Source organism: Myxocyprinus asiaticus, chromosome 6, assembly GCF_019703515.2.
Source record: "Myxocyprinus asiaticus isolate MX2 ecotype Aquarium Trade chromosome 6, UBuf_Myxa_2, whole genome shotgun sequence".
Taxonomy (NCBI): Eukaryota; Metazoa; Chordata; class Actinopteri; order Cypriniformes; family Catostomidae; genus Myxocyprinus; species Myxocyprinus asiaticus.
This window is the reverse complement of record NC_059349.1, coordinates 29318360-29342970: the sequence shown is the minus strand read 5'-3', so window position 1 is coordinate 29342970 and position 24611 is coordinate 29318360. Positions and strand designations below refer to the sequence as shown.

General features: G+C 40.4%; 1 protein-coding gene across 2 annotated transcripts in view; it reads right to left on the bottom strand.

Moving 5' to 3' along the window:
• LOC127442351 (zinc finger SWIM domain-containing protein 5-like) overlaps nt 1-24611 on the bottom strand; it is a 64916-nt gene that overhangs the window by 16005 nt on the left and 24300 nt on the right. For both annotated transcript variants that reach the window (XM_051700307.1, XM_051700308.1), the window contains exons 2-4: nt 5434-5790; nt 3198-3346; nt 1694-1844 (exon numbers count right to left, since the gene is read on the bottom strand). In XM_051700307.1, the coding sequence (XP_051556267.1) occupies nt 1694-1844; nt 3198-3346; nt 5434-5790 (657 nt within the window). The remainder of the gene's footprint in view (nt 1-1693; nt 1845-3197; nt 3347-5433; nt 5791-24611) is intronic.

Below are 24611 nucleotides of genomic sequence, written 5' to 3'. Positions count from 1 at the left end.
CTAGCCCTTTCAAGCCATCCCGATAGAGGTGAGTGGCCCGTTCTCTGCATGCACCACAGAGTAAGTCAGTCTTGCTCTGATTCACTGGCCCTGTTTGAACTGCTGCAGGTCAGACGCTACACACATAAATGTGCTTACGGTGTCTGATATTGAACCAAGGAACAGAAGAGTAAGTACTGATGTTTAAGGTTCAATTCTGTAGGACTGTATAAAAAATTGATTAGGAAGAACATTCATACTCACAAGACTGGGCAGAATACTTAATACACTCTCTTAAATGTATTCAGAAATGTATTCCGATACATCACATAAAAACAGTATTCAGAGTACAAGAATACTTTTAGAATATATATTTATAAAAGGCGAGGCACAATTGGAAACATTGTGTGTGGCAAGTCATTATCTTATCTGAAACGCTACATCTCCACTATTAACATCTAAATGAGTCTAAACAGCTAGCTAGCAATTTGTCAGAAAATTTAATGAACTTAGCACTAACTTGATTTCTTTAAATTAGACGTGGAGTTGGACGCTGATGTATTTATTTATGGAAGGCAGAAGACAATTTGCGTCTACTTTCCAACAAGAAAAATGCTGCCAAGCAGGGATGTTTGTGAATGTTCAGAGTGGCATTTGTAATGTTTTAACTATTTTTTTTGTATTTTAATCTTCTTAACCCATTATTTGATTGGACTGACAAAGATGAATACATTTTGACACAAAATGGGAAGCAAAATGCAAATGAACCATATTTTCGAGATGATAACTGGATGCCACTTATTAAACATGCAACATATCAAGGTCCTGTGAGAACAATGTAGTATATGAATGATTTTAACTAGGCTTTGCTTTTATATTTGGCCTATTTTCTACTTTTTTTTATTATTATTATTACTGACACTTGTTTTTTTGGGTACTTTTAATTCATTTACTCTTATGATTTGAATTGTCAATTTTATGTATATTTTTTGAATTACCTTGTATAATATGTTAAACAAATGTATTAACACAGCAATTACAAATCACGGGATACAATGTATCATGCGCTCGATTGTAATATTTGTGTAAAATGTGGCTGTATTGATTCTGGTACACAGCTGACTGTGTGCTGATTATGACAACATTCTGGTGTGGTTACCAGATATTCAATCCCGGAATCATTATGCATGACTAAGACTTTTCGTGATCTAGTGTCCACCATCAAACCTTTTGGTGACCGCAGTCCATTTTTGAAACATCCCAAAAACCACAACCCACAATGCCATAATTTTAACCCGTGATTGTGTTTTCAAATTAGCCCAATTTGGCATGAAACCCTGGCAACACAGCTCACGCGCTGCAGCTTCCTTAGGGAAGAGAGAATGAGAGGACAAGCGTGCACTGTTCAGAAAAACAATTTTTCATTTGATTGACAATTATTTTTTCTTTCTGCCTTATTTTGTGGTCATTATGAGAGAAGAATTATAAAAGTATTCAAAAAAAAAAAATTATAATGTAACTGTACTCTGAATACAGGTGCCTGAAAACATAACATGGGCTGAACACACTTTTTGTATTCTGAATACGTAACTTGTTAAATGTATTCCGGCACAGCCCAACCATGCGTCTCAAATGAGATCTGTGAAGTGGAACTGGTTGATTGTGACTACCACAATCACACGGCAGTTAAACTATACTGGGTCTCAAAACTCACCTAGCTCATCCCAGAGTTGTCGGCATTTGTCGGTCATGCCTGTGCCCTGTTGTCGCCATAGAGACAGGCGTGGGTCAGCCATGAACTGCTCAGTGATGAGAGTGAGCATCCGCGCCCCATTAGAGTCCCGCATCCGCAGCATCTCCCTCACCTGCACAAACATGCACCGAAAATAAATCTAATTATAACACATTCATCTTTGCAAAAGACCTGACAGGCAGCATAGGTTAATATTTTGCTCATCCTGATGTACCATGTAGAGGATGGAAGCACACTTTTACATCAAACAATTCAGCATTGTGTTATGAAGAATATAAAGCAAACACAAAGTATCTATGTATGGAAAAATATCATGATACATTTTTATTTTATTGAAAAAATGCTAACATAATTAGTACATACAGCATAATATACAGGAAGAGTAGCTCAAGTGTTTTGTTAAAAGGACTAGATTATGCTTGTGTATTAGGGCTGAAACGATTAGTCAACATTAATCGACAATAAAAAAAAGAAATTGTGTCGAATATTCGTTTGATCTCATTTAACGTAACATGAGATCACATTAAACTCTAATGATGCTGCGCAGCTCGTGCCTGACTGAGGAGAGGAAGAATTACACAGCTCACAGTCCAGATGCACTCTAAACTTTCCGAACACTTTCAGGTGATGTAGATTGCAAAGTATGTAAAGTAAAGAATATAATACACTTATATTCAAGATACATTCTCTTAAAGCAAGTCTAAATATCTTTTATGTTGCTTCTCAAGTAGATGTATATTTTTTTAAGGATTTTTAGACAATTTTAAATGGAAAACAAGACAAAAACACTTGATAACAATAGGAGTTTTTGCAGTGAATTTTTTTACTTAATTAAACTTAACAAAAAGTATGTTTTCCCCTTTAATTCAGTGAATGTCATTTAGAGGTATTTTGAAAAGATGATTTTGTCCTCTTTATTGTTAGTAAGCACATTTAATACAATCTTTTAAGTCGGGGCACAAGCTGAATAATTGGTTAAGAGCTAATGATTAATCGTAATAAATAATCGCTCGAATAGTCGAATAATCATTCTAATAATCGTTAGATTAATCGATTATCAAAATATTCATTAGTTGCAGCCCTACTGTGTATGTATCTAGATTCAACATTTATGTTGGTGCAGCTATCATTATGAGGACTCTCCATAGACATAATGATTTTTATACTGTACAAACTAGATTCTATCCCCAACACTAACCCTACCCCTAAACCTAACCCTCACAAAAAAAAAAACTTTCTGCATTTTTACATTTTCAATAAAACATTGTTTAGTATGTTTTTTTTTTTGTTTTTTTTAAGCGATTCAAATTATGGGGACACTACAAATGTCCTCATAAACCACATTTATAGCATAATACCTTTGTAATTACCAGTTTGTAACTTAAAAAAAAAGTCCTCGTAAACCACTTAAACCTGCCCCCCCCCCACCACACACACACACACACACACAGGGAGAGTGTCTCACCTTGGCAAACATGGAGTTAAGCTGCTTGCCTGAGCCATAGTATCCTCCCTGCGAGAGGAACTGCTTGACCTGCTCCCTCACTTGCTCTTCATCTAGGTGCCAGCAGTTTTCATCATCAATACTGGCTCCTGCTGTGGGATCCGGGGCCCCTGAGAAAGAAATACACCTGGTTACTTTGGAAAATTTCAGGATCAGTAGAAAATAAACTGAGCGGATGATAGAGTTACAAGCTTTTACACTACAAAATAAAATGATAACAGGGACGGTAAAATATGCTAGTACACATTCTTAACATGTAAGAATGCATACAAGCTCAGTACGTTTACTCTAAACCACATCCTAAATCAATAATATCACTTCCTGTTTGCAGAATACTCATTTTTGACCATTTCAAACTGATAATAGCACTGAATGGAGGGGAGTCAAATCACCGCTATTGAGGCTTGATTCTCAAAAGATTGCTTCCCATCACTGAGCTACAGTGTGGATAATTTTGCTTTTTCAATGAGCATCACACAGTGATTTGCAAAAGGAAAAAAAAATGGAAGAAAAGCAGAATGCATTAGAGCCAATCACTTTATCTAAGGAAGGTATTACTGTATTTCCAATATGTCAATGCACTTTAGGTTTACAGCCTCCACCATTCCAGAACAAAACACATCAGCACATTCGGCCCTATTGAATTCCACTTAAAGATGCCATGAACCTGCTTGATATACAGACTGCACAGAGAGAGCTGATCTGCCTATTGGCTCCCTTTGGGTACCCCTGTGGGTATTAAAAATATACATAAATGCTATATATGGATTCTTGATTGGTTGCATGTTTCACTGTCCTTGGCATGTGTTATATGATAAAAAGAGCCATCTTCAGATAGAGATCAGCTCTTAAAAGTCTTGGATAGACTTAGGGGAGCAATAATAACTTGCATACTGTAGATTATCATCAGTATGTGACATAAGCATTGGCATTGTATACTATGAGCCAAACAATACACAAGATATATATGGAACTGACTGTGGTGCTTACAAAAGCAAGGGCATGCTGTGCTGCATGTAAAATACAATTGGTACAAGTCAAATTAATAGCACTGAATAAAGAAAGCCTGGCAGATACTCCACATCAGACTAAGGCAGACTAATACCATACGACCCCGTTATAAAGGGACGCCAGCATAATAGTAAATTATTAGTGTACTAAATGGCTTTATAATGGCTGCGATAGGTCTTGTGAGGTGCAAACTGTTATAAACAGAGAGTCCTGTGTGTCCTTGTATAAGCAGGATTCCAGCGTAGGTGTTCGTTTGCACTTTTGATCTGCCCAAGTCCCACATCTTGGCAGGTTGAAACATTCTGCACATTCCGGAATAGAAGCGTAGCCACTGATTAAACATTGATAAGGGGCTTCTATCTGACCCCTACATTCCCATTCAAAACAAGGTCGGAGGGCAGGAGGTTGGACTTCCTTGTTTTGGAGGCTACTTGGATAAATGATCAGGAAGTGATGTGTGGAATACATTTTTTGCACAGTGCTGAATATAGCTGAAAAAAGGTAAACAATCTAAGTATCTGATCTCCTTCCCTTCTCATAAGCATTGGAAAATAATTCATAAAATTTGACAGAGGAAAATAAATTTTGGTCATGTGGCCATTATAACATTACAGAACCCCTTAGAGAACAGGGCGGGAATTTTTTTTTTTAAATAGTTTTGCGTACCCTTGCAATAGGTTTTGCGTTAACTCGCAATAAATTCACCACGGTTTTACTGTAGTAACCATGTTTTTGGCGGAAACCATGGCTTTACTATAGTAGTCACCATGACAATTCCATGTTTTTTTTTTTTTTCCCAATACAGTATACTGTCTCCATAAAGTCACGTATCTTGTAGTTACTATGGTTTTATTACAAATAACAAACAATGGCATTCGTAAACTATGGTAATAGTCAAATTAATTAGAATTTGTATTACCGTATTTTTCATTTTCCTGTATTATTACTACGGTTTCACTATGAATATAATGGTTAAAATATATTTACTGTAGTAAAAACCATGATAAATTAATTGCTAGGGAAAGCAAAACTATTGCGAGGGCACGCAGAACTATTTCAGAAAAAGATTCTCGCCATTTCCTTTAAGGGGCTTTATTCTATGAAAACTGATCCATCTGAACAGCAAAATAATCTGCACACAATGTGTTAGGCACAAACATCTAGATCTCATTAACGCAGCTCTCACCGTGTAGTTGGTTGATCTCGGAGTTGGAGGACAGGATTTCATCAGCCAATTTCTGGGCTGTGGGCAGCACTTCTGTGTGGTGGGCCGTGATAAGGTACTGCACCAGCTTTTGCAGCTGGTCTCGGTTCATCTGGAAAAGTGTCTCTGATATGGGCAGCCGCAGTTTGACTTGCTCGGGTTTGCGGATGCGGTATAAGGAGAGTGCCACCACGTGCGCACAATAGAAGATATCGCGGTTGCCACATCCGCATGTCACTGAAGTGATCTTACAGCGGTCGAAGCTGATGGCCACCTTGTGTGTCGTCTCCGGCTCAGATTGCGTGGCCAGCTCCGTGACCGTGCCACTGAGGTGAAAACCTGGATAGGAAAAAACAAAGAAAAGTGATAAATAAGCAAAGACATTTGATGTAACTGAACTCCATGAGCGTAAATGGATCTTGAGGTTGTACGTCAAGATTGGTAACCAGAAATGCCTGAAGTTATACTAGGCTGGTATGAAATCCCTATCTGATTGTTTGATTGTACAAGAGACTAGTTTGTGGTTACCAAACCACAAGATAGGTGATAGGTTTAGCATATATAGCCATGGTGAGATGTTATCAAATTGCAGAGCACAATCCATCTCTAAGTCCCAGTTGACCAACCCCCAATTGAACCAAAGAGGAAACTGGATGTGCTCCGAATGTCTTTAAAATTAAAAGGAAAAAAAAACAATACTCTTAATCATTGTTAGAAAGGGTTGTCTGGAAATATAAGATGATTACTGTAGACGTCCAACAAGAGAACCTGTAATTCAGGCTTAATTCTAAAAGGTGCTTTAGTTCAAGCATCTGCATCACATCCCAGGGAACATGGAGACTAATGCTTTAGGCAACTAGGCTCCACTCAAGACTTTTATCTCAGGAAAGAGAAATAAGCAAGAAAAATTAAGGAAGCAAGACTATGTATGCCTTTTTGACCAATAGGAGGCCTAGCTCTTCACTTTGACTGCTAAATTATTAATGACAGATGCCAAAGGAAGGGGGTTGGGAGACTAGGATTACTGTATAACTCTAAACCACTGCAATAGAGACTTTCATCACAACACACAGAAACTGTAATAGTACATCAGCTCACTCAGAAAGAGAAACATCTGGATTTCAAATACAGTGATGTGAAAAAGTATTTGCCCCCATCCTGATTTCTTCAGTTTTTGTGTATATCTCATACTAATTTTTTTTTTCTTCAAAAATTCAAAATATAAAAACACACAAAACAAAGGCAATCTGAGTAAACACAAAATACAGTTTTTAAAAGATAATATTTACTGAAGTAAAAAGTTATCAAATACCATCTGGGCCTGTATGAAGAAAGTATCTGCTCCCTTAGTTACTAAATCCCAAAATCTATGAAACTGCATTCATAATGGGGTTCAGCTGACATACAGTGCTGTGAAAAAGTATCTGATTTCTTCTGTTTTTGTGCATATCTCATACTAAATTGTTTCAAAAATTCAAACAAAATCTAAAATAAAAAACAAAGGCAATCTGAGTAAACACAAAATACAGTTTTTAAATGATAATGTTATTTATTGAAGCAAAAACGTTATCCAATACAAACTGGGCCTGTGTGAAAAAGTATTTGCCCCCTTCGTTACTAAATCCCCAAATCTACGAAACTGCATTCATAATGGGGTTCAGCTGGACTAGACACACTCAGGCCTGATTACTGCCAGCCCTGTTCAATCAAATCAACACCTAAACAGAACATTTTCAGCAGCATGAAGTTGGCTAAAAGGCCTCACCCAGTAGCACACTATGCCAAGGTCGAAAGAAATTTCAGAAATGAGGAAAAAGTTGATTGAAATACATCAGTATGGGAAGGGTTACAAAGCTATTTCAAATGCTCTGGGAATCCAAATAACCACAGTGAGAGCCATTATCTCCAAATTATGAAAACTTGGCACAGTTGTGAACCTTCCCAGAAGTGGCCGACCTTCCAAAATTCCTCCAAGAGCACAGTGACAACTCATCCAGGTAGTCTCAAAAAAGCAAAGGACAACATCCAAGGAACTGCAGGACTCTCTTGCATCAATAAAGGTCACTGTTCATGACTGCACTATCAGAAAGACACTGGCCAAAAATGGCATCCATGGAAGAGTGGCAAGGTGAAAACCACTGCCAATGCAGAAGAACATTAAGGCGGGTCTGCATTTGGCCAAAACACACTTTGATTATCCTTAAACCTTTTTGAGAATGTTCTGTGTTCATGAATTACTATTATTGTCAGTTAAGTCACAATAACAGAATTTAAGATTTAAAGTAATATATGCTTCAACATGAACTTTTCAAAATATTACTGTATCCAAGAAACATGGAATGCTATATGATATTTTAAGACAACAGGATTTCTTAATAATAATAATAATAATAATAAGGCAGAAGTTATTTGCACTAAGTGTAAATAGCAACAAAGTGCTAGACAGATACTATTTGCACCCCAAATTAAATACTAACAGGGCATCACTGCAGTGTTTATTTAGAGTCCCACAGACACCCTACACCAACCTATCACTGCGAGGAAATCAACCTTTATATTAATTTATTATTAGTAGTAGTATTAAAGAACAAATATTTAGAGTGAAGACAGAAAACAGAGGGAAAACTGGGTCAAAAGGAGGATTAGAACCCAGGTCATCCGCATAGAAAAAGCACATTCATATGGTCTTATCAGACCAAGCCATTGCAGAGACACTCAAGGAGCAGTTTGTCTTTCATTTGTTTGCTTCCCCCAGACTATTTCAGTGCAAATAGCCGCACTTTGTGGCGGGTATTTACACCTAGTGCAAACAGTCACTCTATGATAATGATAATAATAATAATAATGTTATATTATTGATATTATTGAAGTTTCTAATGCTTTCCATCATTAATATGCTGAGATGCAAGCAAAAAAAGCACAGGTGAAAGCATCTTAACAGAATGTGCATACGCGAGAAGTTGACAACAGAGGGATCCCTTCTACACACGGCCAACAGGCAGTTCAATTCTTATTCGGGTTACCACTCCAAATGCCCAGAAATGTGTCCAGCTCATGACTAAAGCTCTATACAGTATCAGAGCCTCCATGACCAGAACAACGTGTACCAGAGACAGGAGGTGTCTCTACATGTGCCCACACATGCATGTGCAGACAGACATACAGCAGCACACATCCACACATCACAATTAATTCTAAGGTTCGACAGGGGTGCCTAATAAGCAAGAGCAAAGCTGGCTGTTCCCTTGCCAAATCCCACAAAAGTCTTTTCCAGACGAGTTCTTCTGAGAATTCGGCCCCCTCCTCAGCCCGAGATTTTGCAGAAAAGAAATCCGACGTCCAATTTACTGCCAAACCCTTTCAGGCACAGCCAACACAACAGAGTCATCTGATTAAGGGGAGTTTATGGTGATGTCTGTTTTCATTTTGATAAAAGACAGAAAAAGGAGAGGGAGTGCCCCTATGTGTTGCAAATTACTTTTGGCACAATGAAGAGTTCAAAGCGAATTTGGAAAGAAAGACAAAGATTCACGGGAGTGACTATGAAAAGAGTGCTTTTATAGGGTTAATTTTTCTTTTAAGCAATATGGCGAGCGCAATCAAGCTGTGCGATTTCACTGTGATGCACTGTAAAGAACTAACATCTCTTTACGAAGAAAGCACAGCTCTAAGAGCACTGACTGCGTGAACATTATGGGAAAGATCCTGTTTGCAAACAGTAATCCATGGAGGGGGGTTTATGGCTTTTTTTTATTTTATTTTTTTTTTACCCAATTTGGAATGGTCAATTCCCAATGCGCTTTTAAGTCCTCGTGGTCGCGTAGTGGTTCGCCTCAATCCGGGTAGCAGAGGACGAATCCCAGCTGCCTCCACGTCTGAGACCACCAACCCGCGCATCTTATCACGTGGCTTGTTGAGTGCGTTGCCACGGAGACATAGCGTGTGGAGGCTTCACGCCATCCACCACGGCATCCACGCTCAACTCACCACACGCCCCAGCAAGAATGAACCACATTATAGCGACCACGAGGAGGTTACCCCATGTGACTAACCTCCCTAGCAACCAGGCCAATTTGGTTGCTTAGGAGACCTGGCTGGAGTCACTCAGCATGCCCTGGGATATGAACTAGTGAACTCCAGGGGTGGTAGCCAGCGTCTTTTACCACTGAGCTACCCAGGCACCTATGGCTTGTTTTTGACATTTGCAAGGCCAACAATGAATCACCTTGCCTACTGTGACATACAGTGCTGTGAAAAAGTATCTGATTTCTTCTGTTTTTGTGCATATCTCATACTAAATTGTTTCAAAAATTCAAACAAAATCTAAAATAAAAAACAAAGGCAATCTGAGTAAACACAAAATACAGTTTTTAAATGATAATGTTATTTATTGAAGCAAAAACGTTATCCAATACAAACTGGGCCTGTGTGAAAAAGTATTTGCCCCCTTCGTTACTAAATCCCCAAAACTACGAAACTGCATTCATAATGGGGTTCAGCTGGACTAGACACACTCAGGCCTGATTACTGCCAGCCCTGTTCAATCAAATCAACACCTAAACAGAACATTTTCAGCAGCATGAAGTTGGCTAAAAGGCCTCACCCAGTAGCACAAAATGCCAAGGTCGAAAGAAATTTCAGAAATGAGGAAAAAGTTGATTGAAATACATCAGTATGGGAAGGGTTACAAAGCTATTTCAAATGCTCTGGGAATCCAAATAACCACAGTGAGAGCCATTATCTCCAAATTATGAAAACTTGGCACAGTTGTGAACCTTCCCAGAAGTGGCTGACCTTCCAAAATTCCTCCAAGAGCACAGTGACAACTCATCCAGGAAGTCACAAAAAAGCAAAGGACAACATCCAAGGAAAGGCAAGCCTCTCTTGCATCAATAAAGGTCACTGTTCACTACTCCACTATCAGAAAGACACTGGCCAAAAATGCCAGCCATGGAAGTGGCGAGACGAAATCCACTGCTAACACAGAAGAACATTAAGGCTTGTCTGAATTTTGCTAAAACACACCTTGATGATCCTCAAACCTTTTGGGAGAATGTTCTGTGGACTGATGAGTCGAAAGTGGAACTGTTTGGAAGACTGGGGTACCATTTCATCTGGTGTAAATCAAACACAGAATTCCACAAAAAGAACATCATACCTACGGTCAAGCATGGTGATGGTAGTGTGATGGTGTGGGGACGCTTTGCTGCTTCAGGGCCAGGACGACATGCAATAATTGAGGGAAACCTGAATTCTGCTCTCTACCAGAAAATCCTAAAGGAGAATGTCCGGTCATCAGTCCGTGAGTTGAAGCTCAAGCACAACTGGATTATGCAGCAAGACAATGATCCAAAGCATAGGAGTAAGTCCACCTCTGAATGGCTCAAAGAATTAAAGTTTTGGAGTGGCCTAGTCAAAGTCCTGAATTGAACCCAACTGAGATGCTGTGGCAGGACCTTAAACGGTCAGTTCATGCATGAAAACCCTCCAATGTGGCTCAACTAAACTAGTTCTGAAAAGAAGTGTGGGCCAAAATTCCGCCACAGCATTGTGAAAGACTGATCTCCAGTAATTGGAAGCATTTTTTTTTGCAGTTGTTGCTGCTAAAGGTGGGACAACAAGCTATTAAGTTTAAGGGGGCAGTTAGTTTTTCACATGGGTGATATAGGTGTTGTATAACTTTTTTACTTCAATTAAAAATATATATTTTAAATCTGTATTTTGTGTTTACTCAGGTTGCATTTGTTTTATGTTATATCTCGTTTGAAGATCTAATACAAAAATAGAGGAAATCAGGAAGAAGGCAAATATTTTTCACAGCACTGTAAGCAAAGAATGAATTGTTTTATGTCAAAACTGCCTAAGGCAATGAGGGTGTCTTTATGCGAAACTTTGCATTATCAGATTATGCCATTCTCTTGCACTGAAAAACAACAGTTGAGACTAAATAGGCCTGAATTTGAACAGAACAATGCATCGTGCTGGGTAACACCATCAGTTTTGCTTGATCTTTCCAGTGACTGGACCGCATTAGTCACATGAAGCACACACATGCCACCCAGTATCAAATGCAGCTGACAATTGCTGAACGAGCCTCTCTACAATGATAACGTTTGCAGTAATGGTGGATGAAATATATAGATCTGTGCTTTAAATCTCCCAGCTGCTTTTAAGAGGAGTCACTCTACTATTCTGTGCTGTCGGAGTATACTCCCCCCTATATGTCATCCTTTATTAGATACAGAATCACTTCTTGCAGGGGGATGACTTAGTGCTTTTATTTTCAGACAAAGGAGAAAGAGAGAGAATTATACAGAAAAAGAGAAAGAGTAATAGAATAAAGACAAGAAATGCAACAGCAAAATAGTACAGACAATTAGAAAAGATAAAGATAAAAATTGGGAAGGGGCAACTCTCAGCTTCAAAAGCTACAACAAAGATTTTGTTTGTGTCAAAGCTATAGTGCAGTGGCTAAGTGGATGTGCTTTAAAACACTGGGCCTCCTTTAATGCAAGTCTTTAAATTTTTTTGATCGTTTTATCGTTTACCATAGGAAAATATTAAGTCAGATCTCTTAGAAAAGTAATCACTCCTCTCCTCAACAAGACGCATGATTTGAGAAATAGCACAAACAGTGCAGGATGAGTTACACGCTGAGCCTTAGCTTGTTCACACCCCTAACCTTATGTATTTGCAACAATAATAGTGTTAATAATAGTGCCTTAGCAAGCACCACTAATTAAAAAAAAAAAAAAAAAGCTCTTTTGCTCACACAGATAGCGAATTTGAGGTATGCGAGGTAGAATCGGCCACAAAAGTGTCTCTGACACGGTCTGTTGGTGGGGTTACCGAGGAACAGATGAGCCCATAGGCTCATGTGATGGGTTGCATTGGAGAGAGCATGCATCTGCTACTGATGGACATGAAGAGCCCTCCTTGTCTTTTTATTCTCTGTGTCATCACTGGCTCTCCCCCACCCTCTCCAGTGGGCTGTACGATTTGGACAAAAAGTCATATTGCTATTATTTTGAAAAATATTGCAATTATGATAGACAACAAAAAAAAAAAAAAAAAAGTAATATTTTGCATATGTTAAACTGCCAAAACATTACTGGGGTTTTAACACTTTAGTCCTCTTAAAAAGAACCAAACGGAGACCTTTTTTTCAATTCACCCACAAACAAATAGATATTTAAACAGTGAAACAAAGAAAAAACATTATCTTCTTCATATTCAAATTGTACCCATCTACATGTTTTAGTCCTTTTTGAGATAGTGTCTCAGTCCACTAATCATCATCATTAGTTTTTGAAACCCAGTCAACTGGAATATTAGGGATGCTCAAATCAGGATTTCAACATCCGATACCAATATCCAGTTTACTTTTCATCTAATCGTCTGATGCTGATAATTTAGCTTTTTATCAGCAGCTCTGTAAAAACTGGTTATACAGTTGAAAGTTTACATACACCTTAGCCAAATACATTTAAACTCAGTTTTTCACAATTCCTGACATTTAATCATAGAAAACATTCCCTGTCTTAGGTCAGTTAGGATCACTACTTTATTTTAAGAATGTGAAATGTTGGGGCCTGGGTAGCTCAGCGAGTATTGACGCTGACTACCACCCCTGGAGTCATGAGTTTGAATCTACGGGGTGCTGAGTGACTCCAGCCAGGTCTCCTAAGCAACCAAATTGGCCCGGTTGCTAGGGTGGGTAGAGTCACATGGGATAAACTCCTCATGGTCACTATAATGTGTGGTTATCGCTCTCGGTGGGGCGCATGGTGAGTTGTGCGTGGATGCTGTGGAGAATAGCGTGGGCCTCCACACGCGATACGTCTCCGTGGTAACGCGCTCACAACAAGCCACATGATGTGCAGACTGACAGTCTCAGATGCGGAGGCAACTGGGATTTGTCCTCTGCCACCCGGATTGAGGCGAGTCACTACGCCACCACTAGGACTTTGAGCGCATTGGGAATTGGGCATTCCAAATTGGGGAGAAAAAAAAAAAAAGTGAAATGTCAGAATAATAGTAGAGAGAATTATACATTTCATCTTTTATTTCTTTAATCACGTTCCCAGTGGGTCAGAAGTTTACATAAACTTTGTAAGTATTTGGTAGCATTGTCTTTAAATTGTTTAACTTGGATCAAACGTTTAGCCTTCCACAAGCTTCTCACAATAAGTTGCTGGAATTTTAGCTCATTCCTCCAGACAGAACTGGTGTAACTGAGTCAGGTTTGTAGGCCTCCTTGCTTGCACACGCTTTTTCAGTTCTACCTATACATTTTCTATCGGACTGAGGTCAGGGCTTTGTGATGGCCACTCCAGTACCTTGACTTTGTTGTCCTTAAGCCATTTTGCCACAACTTTGGAGGTATGCTTGGGGTCACTGTCCATTTGGAAGACCCATTTGCGACCAAGCTTTAACTTCCTGGCTGATGTCATGAGATGTTGCTTCAATAGATCAACATCATTTTCCTTCCTCATGATGCCATCTATTTTGTGAAGTGCGTCAGTCCCTCCTGCAGCAAAGCACCCCCACAACATGATGCTGCCACCCCCATGCTTCACAGTTGGGATGGTGTTCTTCGGCTTGCAAGCCTCACCCTTTTTCCTCCAAACATAACGATGGTCATTATGGCCAAACAGTTCAATTTTTGTTTCATTAGACCAGAGGACATTTCTCCAAAAAGTATGATCTTTGTCCCCATGTGCACTTGCAAACTGTAGTCTGGCTTTATTATGGCAGTTTTGGAGCAGTGGCTTCTTCCTTGCTGAGCAGCCTTTCAGGTTATGTCGATATAGGACTCGTTTTACTGTGGATATACTGTAGATACTTGTCTACCTGTTTCCTCCAGCATCTTCACAAGGTCCTTTGCTGTTGTCCTGGGATTGATTTGCACTTTTCGCACCAAACTACATTCATCTCTAGGAGACAGAATGCGTCTCCTTCCAGAGCAGTATGATGGCTGTGTAGTCCCATGGTGTTTATACTTGCGTACTATTGTTTGTACAGATGAACGTGGTACCTTAAGGCGTTTGGAAATTGCTCTCAAGGATGAACCAGACTTGTGGAGGTCCACAATTTCTTTTCTGAGGTCTTGGCTGATTTCTTTTCATTTTTCCATGATGTCAAGCAAAGAGGCACTGAGTTTGAAGGTAGGCCTAAAAATACTTCACAAGTACACCTCCAATTCAGTACACTTCCTATCAGAAGCTAATTGTCTAATTGTCTAAAGGCTTGACATAATTTTCTGAAATTTTCCAAGCTGCTTAAAGGCACAGTTAACTTAATGAATGTAAACTTCTGACCCCCTAGAATTGTGATGTAGTCAATTAAAGGTAAAACAATCTGTCTGTAAACAATTGTTGGAAAAATTACTCATGTCATGCACAAAGTAGATGTCCTAAACAACTTGCCAAAACTTTACATTGCTTTGGGTAAAATAACTGAATGCTGCTCCACCATCCTCTCCTTGACTGCTCTTTTCAAGCAAGCCTCCATCATGGTGTAAGCATAGATTGGACCCTTCCCCCCTTTGAGAACTTTGATCATTTGATACCTGGTTGAGAGTATCCTACCAGAGGGGATGGAATGAAAGGGAGATGAACTGTGCTGTGAAATGGAGAGAGCATGGATGTCATAGATGGAGGGTTGATGTCAGTCACAATGAGCCATGCAACGTCATCCAGACCACTGTAAGAACGCATACAAAGACGGAATACACAAATCTCTAAATTGTGTCTTGGAATCTGCAAAACAGGCTGTTGTGTCCGTAACCGGCATAAATGCATGCAAATGCACAACAGCTGATTTAGTTGTTCTTGAGAGGCCCGCTAAACTGGATTATTGGATGTACACAAGGTTGAGGCCACAAAACATGGCAATAGTGTTTAGTGTGTACTTGAAACTGGCAGCTTAGAAACTTTAGAAAGAAACTAGGTGAGACTTTGTGGCATAAACAAATGTACAGTTATCTAGAAGAAAGTAGCACACCAAACCAAACTTTAACGGCAGCAAGGTGCTAACAACAGATGCTTCCTTTCCTCACATGTGAGATATACAACAAAACCCTACACTAAAGGCCAAAGTATCCTTCGGTATTCGATATGTCGGTATGACATGCGCATAGTGTGTATGACACAAATTTCACAATCAGCACAGTATGCCTGGACTTTCCATGTAGAGACATGGACACTCTGTGTCTTTGCGCAATCATCGCTGCATGCACTTCCCATTGACGGAGCTAAAAGAGTATCACAATGCAACAATAGTGCGTATGCAATAAACACGTCCATACGGGCTCCCGGTAAAAAGAGCATACCTTGAAAGGCAGAGAGCCCAACCTTGAGAGAGACAGAATGGCACGAGGAAAAATGAAGTACACCCTAGCCTAGATATAATTTGTGCACTTCAGTACACCGAAACATGTAGTCTGGGCTTGGCTAAATTTGCAGATCTTTGCTCTGAGTAATGTGTCTCTGGGGAAGCAATGGGGGCTTACATGTCACAGTCCACATGACACAAGAGTTTTCTCTCAGGACACCGAACCCAACACTCTCGACCCAACTCTAATCTCAGCGCCAAGCTTCATGGCTTGGTTAGCAGCATCGCGAAACAGAATTATCCAGCCAGGTTGCAATTCTCTGTGTATGTGTAACAATCTTAATTAATCCGCTAGCGATTCTCACTAATGCACGCTCATCCAGCCTTGGCTTTCATAGTAATTTTAGCCACTGAGCTCCAGTGGCCATCTGTTGTGGAGGGAGGCATAGGGGGAGCTCACACTATTCTATGCAGCAATGACCACTGATCAGGGAACAGGATAGGAGGAGAAAAACGGAGAAGAGGAGTCCCCCAATTTCATTCATTTACTTGTAGTCTCACTCTATCTGCACCATCTGCCACCCCCTCGGACATGCCCACTCCAGACCCATTCAGGCAATCACAGCAAAGTCTCTACACACTCAAACCATTAACCTAAAATCAGCTGTGGAGGCTAAACAGGGTCCTTTATGGCAGGCACTGGGCCAACGCTGCACGCACGGGAGCTTTCCCCTCCTCCTCTCCTCTTCCCACCCATTCCTTCCTTTCCATCTTCCATCTGTCCCAGCAGCAATATGGTTAACACCGCATCAGCATCCCTGCTCCCCCACCCATATATCTCTACACAACAGACATGCATATGCACATGCACACACACTCAGCCGTGCACAGGGGGCTTCTATCTACTCTGATAAAGGCTTGATTGATTCATTTGTGATGGTCCTCAAACACCAGCCATGGACCGTTCACTTGAGTCATTTGTCACGATCATCCGTAATTAATTTCTGATCCACCGAATTGTGAACCACAAGAAAGAGGTGCAGAGGGCTCTATCAGCTTCCCTTTCAGTTGGCCACCACAAGTAGCAGGTCTGACTTCCGTGGAAATACAGATAAGACCAAAGAGTACGCAGTCTCCATTAGCCTGAGCTGTGTGCATTGTGCATAAAGTGAAGGGGGGAAATTAAATACAGCGCCAGGGAGTTCAAAACCAACAATTTAGCATCTGATGCAAACTAGGCCTGGCTGAAGAGCCTTTATTCTCGGATAATTCACCCAGCGAAGACTGAAAACAAGCCGGAGAGGCGGATGAATTTGAAGGCGTACAGGCAAAAAGAGGGAGATGAATCGCACTTTTGGACAGGCAGTAAGCACAACCAGATGTCCTGCTTGAGATAAAAGCAGATGCACTTGAAGTGAAAACATACAGTGTGGAAAGAGCGGTGGGGAGATATCCATTCATTGTTATTTCTGTTCAAGGTTTTCTTCTATTCCATCTAAAAAGCTAGCTGAATATGCATGTTTCCTTTCTCCTGCTCATAGAGGAGTGTATGGTACATAGAGCTTACTAGAAAGATAGTACTTCTTGGGCTGCTCTTCTCTTCATGCAGATGCTATTAAAGCAAGCAAATATGCCTTGCCATTTACATCTCAACAAACATATGACACAAAAAACAACTCTAATTCAATTAGTTACATTTTAATTTGTTTGCTTTGAAATTGAAAGAAAAAACACAATTAAACCAGCCAATGCTAGTCTCATGCATAAAAGGCATATTATCAGCCCACATCCAGAGTCGGTGCTTTAAAAGAATTTGGTTGTGTATTGTTTTAAGCCCATAACTCGACGAGGGCAGTTCGCATGTTTAAAACAATCTGACAGCTATAAAGGTCACTGGCCTGTGCATTCCCTGATCACTGATGGATTGTTTGTGAATGGCCACCATCAGCCCTTGTGCATCAGCATGTGCCCTCCAAGCACCCATCCAGCATGGACTCATATTTTTGCAGCACTTTGGCCTTTAACCGCTCAATTCCCTAAATGCAGACTTGATTCTGTTTAATATGCGAACATGTATAAACCATCTGCTTGCCTGCAATTGACAGGCAGCAGTCTGCAGGACACAATGGCTCTTTTGAACAGCACTCATGCTAGAAGCATAGCCTGCACTGATAGACAATGCTTAGTGAAGCTTATTTCATGAGTCATCCATCCGAAAAAATAAATAAATACCCAATCAATATGAAAAAGGCAAAACCGATTGGCTGATGAAATGGCTTTTGCACGTAACTTGTGTGGGCTTCTTTTCTGCTATGAGGTTCTGCTCTCCCACAGCATTCCATCCTTAACTGTTTCCTATGAGGTTGTATGACTTCAGTTAGCCCTGCAACTGTAAAACCAGTATCAGATAAAAGATGGAAAAAACCTTCTGAGGACCAATAAGCTCACATCTGTTGTGTTTGTTGTGTTTACATCTACAAGGTAAGAAAATGTCAATATGTACTCTGCGCTTGTTCCAGCTGCATTACTTTGCCTAAATTTTTTCCCCGGTGCCTTCTAAACTTAACTATTCATCCTCTTTTTATTTAAAGAGGCCTTAATCATGCTAAGAAGTTTGAAGTAGATCTTTGCGTTGTCCATTAAATAGTCCTATAATAACATCTCCAATCAACCCCTCCTTGCATTTGCCTGCAAAAAATGCTCATCAAACCAAGCTAAGCATAAGAACAAGGGGGAAAAAAAGGGAGGGGGGGCAGTGCAAACACAAAGGAATCATTCCCAACAAGCCCTTCCAGCTTAGCTTTTGCATGCATTACGGCAATGAGACCCTGAAGGTGTGTGCAGCTAAGGAATCAGCTGAGGCAGCAATGGCGGCATCTCTAATTACAAATGCTCCTCCTCCAACTATCCCCCTGTTCTTCTCCTTAAACTCCTCATTGTCTATGGCCTCCCTCCCTCTGTTTCTCTCAGACGTGCCTTTTGAGCTGGCATGCACCCGTTACCCTTGCGCTGTGTTCCCTTCAGCACTCTTAATCTGGCCCTGACCTGCTTTATTCCCCCTGCACCGGCTGCCCACTGGGCCTCCGATTCACAGGCCCCTTTTGTTGACAACCGGTCTGTCTAGGCCTCAGGCTGGGACCTGGCCTGCCATTGTTGCCCACAAAAAAGCCTGAAGCGGTTAGAAGGTGTCAGCTTGGAAGCAGGGTCCTGCGATACCACCTCTGCTGGGAGATCAGCAGCCCAGACAGAGAGGAGCAGAGGAGGACAAGGACAAACAGATAGGAGATGGAGAAATTTAAAGGAGGGACACTGGTGCCAGCACCAACTCAAGCACACAGAGGCCTAGACCAAGAGGCCTGGAGTGAGATAGTGTTCTATCAGTGCAATACAATACCCTTTTGTTAGAACAGAATGCTTGCCTCTCATGCATTGTGATAATAGTTTTTCCAGTTTGTTGACAACCTATAAAACATTATATAAAAAGTTGGGATAAAACATCTAATAAAGTTCAGATACATGCCCTGAAAAAACATATGAGATATGCCACTCTTATTTAATAAAAGCAAGCCAACCAAGACAAAGTTGTTACATTCAGAAGCATTTATGCAGGTGGTCCCCATGCATTGTTCTTAATAGATTATCTCTCATGGTCTCACTACTGCAAGAATCTGCTCAATAGTGACTGATTAATCACATCAAACTGACCAATCAGGTCACTCAGGTGTGCAATTATACAGATACGTTGAAAATATATTTGATCACTGGTTCACTGATAAATTGGACCACCTCCTTGAACATCTTTTGCATGTGTGAAAACCAAAAAAATTTGGCCAAAATAAGTAAAACTGGTTATTTCAGACTGAACTGTTTAAAGGCTTTCATTGACATTCGCATGTGCACACATACAGAATAATAGGAAATGCTCTGTAAACAATACAACACAATGCACTTTAGCTGGGCTCTGTGTACAAAGAAAGGCCTATTGCCAGACATCCATTCATTAAAACAACCCTGAAGCTCTCAAAAGAGCAGCTCACCAATGACAATCTCTCTACACCAAGCCAGGAGAGACACAAACAATCGGAGCACCAACAGTTCCACAGAATAATTTATGGAACACATTCTTGCCCAATGCAATGTTATCAATGGAAGAAAGACTATATAAAAATGTAAAAAAAAAAAAAAAAAAAAAAACACTATTTTTAACAATGACAGCTTATAAAAAGTGCTTTATGTGGAAATTTTGATTATAAATCTAAAGCTCTGGAAATAAAAAAAATAATTAAAAAAAATCTTTGTAAATGAAATAATTTAGATACACAGTTTCTCCTAGTACTATACATGTAGGCTACACAAGCACATCATTAAATTCAGTAACCTTGTCTTTTTATCCAACGCTTTGACAATGCAAAATTGCACCTCATTCAGGCTCATGAGGCTGGAACCACTTTTGAGGCTCTGATCACCAGCACAAGTGATTTAAAAACAGCCTTTGGCTGCTTCTAGCCAGAACATCTGAGTAGCATTTGGACTGTTAGGATCTGTCCTACAATGGCAGCTTGATTACAAAGTATGGCTCCTTTTCTTGAGTGTCAAAAAGGAAAAGGCCATTTGAAAGGCACTTAAACACAAATTATGTAGATTTAAACTGCTTTTAGTAACCAAGGACAGCAACATGAATATTCATAAATCGCCCTCTGTCCCTGTTTGAGAGGGCAACCAAAGGAAGGTCTCTGTAGGGAAGCTGGCCAATAAAGTACTTCTGCTCTCTCTCTCTCTCTAAGTTTGTTAAACTTTGCATATGTGTCCTGCTGGTCTAAAAAGAATGGCTTATGTCAAAAAGCATGAAGCATTCTCATGACATTTATAGTTAAAGTTAAAAGATTCTTGAAACAAAATAAAACTATAAAGTTGCAGTATGCAGGCAACAATTACAGCTCACACAATACAGTGTTTCTCACCTCAGTCTTTTGCCAAGGTCATTGCCATCGGCAAGCCACTCAGGCCAGTGACAAAACACTGCGCAACTGGGGCAGAATACAGAGCATAGTCAAACAAAGGGCCCTAGCCATGCCAGCTGGACCCTTCGGAACTTGGCACCACAGCGCCTGGGCGCCTATCGCCATGGGCAAGCTGGAAAAGCCCACCTCACTAGGTAGAGGCAGAGCCTCTAGAAACCGCGCACATCCATAAACTCCAGGGCAGAGAAACACAAGTTCAGTTTAGAGGATGAAAACCCCACTCTATCAATTGTGTATGTGATGGATAAACTGGCCTACCTCAACAGCACTTTGGTGGAAAGTGAAATTTATTTTTTCTCAACCTGAGATTAGATGACCCAGCAAGGCCTGGCAGGCCTTTAGATGAGCCATGGGAAATCTAGCAACAATAAACACAAAATATACACTCCTAATCCGAGCATACTGGTGCCTTCTATTGACCACCATGAGGGAGGATGGAATGTACACCCCACTCAAAAATGACTGCAGGGCCAGTCTTCTGGGTTTCCCATTACATTACTGACACTGTACTATCAACATGCCCTAGCAGGGAAGTGCTGAGAGGAGCAGATAGGGCCATGAGTTTCATGCATGTGTGTTGGATTCAATGATGGCTTTGTAAATTACAGAAGTCAGTCCAGAGATGTTCTAGCATTTGTGAAGTAGAACAACCTTTGTGAAAGTTTCTTTTATCCCATGAGGTAAGCTGTGGAGGTCCTGCCCAAGCAGAGGATCTGTTCAGACAATCTCTGATGAAGGCCAAGTAAAAGCTTTAAGAAACGGAAGCCCGGAAACACATCCCACTGCCAGATTAAATGTCCACATTTTCTCAAAATAACTGCTTTGCAGATGTGGGTATGTGCAGTTTATGCAGACTGAAGAGGGAAAGAAAACACAACACATCAACAATACAAGAATATAAAAGAGAAGCAGGGGGAGACAGTGATCGTTTTATCGACCTCTTCCATATTGTGTGGGGTTCAGGTTGATGGGCTGGAATAGAGGCAGTAACATTTCTCATCAATCCAGCAGTGCGGCACATAGAAATGGGGTTCTGAGTCAGCAGGAGGCATCTGCCAAGGCCCGGCAGAATTAGGCAGGGGGTGAGGGGTGGCAGGACACCCCATCCAGGGCCACGTGCCACATAATGACCCGCACACAACTGGCACAGCACTGGGCGGCAATAGGAGTGTTTTAGTATGTGTTTGTGTGTGGCAGAGGAGGGGCATCCAGTGGAATGTGTTACTTGAATTCCATGGGCACGCTGCCTCCTTTTACCACAGATACAAAGGACAGAGTGTGTGGACTTCACAGAGATGGAGGGACAGGAGGAGGAGGGAGGTCATCAATGGAGAAAAATGGGCACTGAGCCAAAATCCAGTATTACAATAGGGGAGGGAGTGACAGATGAAGAGAAGAGAGCTATGGGGAAGAGATGTAGGAACCAAGCATGACGTTCTTTTTCAAGGGTAAAGGCAATTCTATTATCAGAGAATCGTTAAAGATACAATGAGTCTTTCTAGAGGATGGGCCACAGCGCTCAAATCAAATAGTATCTACAGAAGCAAAATGAGCAGTAGATGGGGTTCTAACAATGTCAATAACCTAAGCATATTTTCCCTAATGAGACTGAGCTTTTGAGCTCTTCGACAATTCCACCAGTCACATACCTGTACTTCATAAGAAAACATTAGCTACTGCAGATATTTGGCCATCAGGCACCTGAATACTCAAGAATCTCAAACCAGCATCAACAATTGAAAACACCTCACCAACTAGTACAACATGCAACAATAAAGCTTTTCCTCTCCCAAGTGCTGATCCAGGTGCACAAAAATAAGACCATCCAAGCACTTCCCACCACAGCTGCAGAATAAGACAAAAATAGTGTGTTACAGATGATGCTGCCAAGCTGGCTGCAGCAGACACCGGTGCAGTCTGTCTCGCATGGCTGGGAGCAGGTGCCTGAGAGCTAGCATGAGGTTCCTCTTTGCCCCTCTGACCGGACATGGCTTTATTTGAATGGCCTCAGCAATAGTACGGCCGCATGACCTGATAAAACAGAGCAGCAGGCAAGATTATCCTGACTGCCGCAGTGCTGAAGTAGACTAGGGCTGGTGCACTCAGGAAATGTGACGATAGATAATTGCTCACATCCAGGTGTGTGTAGATTAAAAAATTTGTACAGAAAAACAAAACAAAAACATGTTTTGAAAAAACAACCTCAGGAATATGTCCCTACATGCTCCACTCCAATGTATTTGACATGTACAAGCAAAGCCCCATCTGTTCTGTAGCAAGGTTACACAGAACAGCTCATTACTCTCAATCTCACTCATATTATGTGGACAGCATGTGAGTTATGACCATGACACTGGACTCTGCAACTAAGGGTCATGGGCTTGAATCTTTATTGAGGTACTGTTTTTGTGTCCTTGGGATGGTGACGCTAAGTGGGGTTTTACCTATTATCATTGTATTCTTGAAGTCCATGAATGTGTGCCTCTGTTAATCAGACACTAGTTTAAGAAGGTATAACCTCCAACTGTGCCTTCTAGAGTAAAACTTTGATTCTTTCAGCAGTATTATTCAAATTCTGTTTGGGCTAATCCCAAGGGAATGCATGAAAAGCCAGTTTGGTAAAGGAAGCTTAAAGTAATAAGGGGATAGTATGGGTCAGTGCAGGCATAGCAGGGACACTGTCCTTGTAGTGTGGTTCAATGTGGTGTGTCTCAACAATATGTGTTGGGGTCCTCATTTGAGCATCTCTTCCTTTAAAGTTGCCTCTGGGAAAGAGGAAGTTTTTAATCAGCACATAAAGGCAGATCCATCAGATATGCTAATTAGAGATCTTACCTGAACAAATACCCTCAAGAGCAGTCTCACACATCTTAATTGGGGGAGGGCTCATTAATAATGCAAGCAAGGAGGCTTGAAAAAAAAGAAATTAAATATTAATGGAGGGGTGGGGGGCATAACTAGACCTGCCCCCAAAAATTCTCATTGCAGCAAAAGTTAAAATGTACTGAAAAAAAAACTTAAAGTGCACTATCCCCACTGAAATAAATGGATTCACTGCATTCTGACACAACATAAACTCTAGTGTGTGTTTGGAAGAGACTGAGATATGCTCTTTACTTTTAGATCTAATAACGATAGAGCCCGACCGATATGGGATTTTTGAGACTGATACCGATTTTAGAGGGGGAAAATTCACCAATTACCGATATGGTGGACAATATAGCTCATTTTTGAGCTGGAATGAAAACAGACCTTTTCTATGTGGATTGTGCACTGATTCTGCACCGATATGACTATGCAAAGGTACTCAGAAGGCTGCTTTCTTAAATATTTTTATCAAAGAATATTTGACATTATTATTATTAAACATTGTCAACAAATTCTAGAAACGAGCGCTTTGAAAATAAAGAAAAAATAAAAATACAATCAATAGCTAAATAAACATCAGTACTGTATGTTCAGTATCAGTCAATGGCTGACCATTTAAATAAAGAATAAATTAAAATTATAGCTAAATAAAAATCAGTCCTGTATATTCAGTATCAATCAGTTGCTGACCATTTAAATAAAGAATAAATACAAATGTAATAAATAGCTAAATAAAAATCAGTACTGTATGTTCAGTATCAGTCAATGGCTGACCATTTAAATAAAGAATAAACACAAATTAAAATAAATAGCTAAATAAACATTAATAGTACTGTTTAGTATCAGTCAAATGCTGACTATTTTAATACTGCCAGTTAATTATTGGCAGGTTGTAAAACAAGAAGCATTTACACCTGCTGAGTCAAGAGATAAACA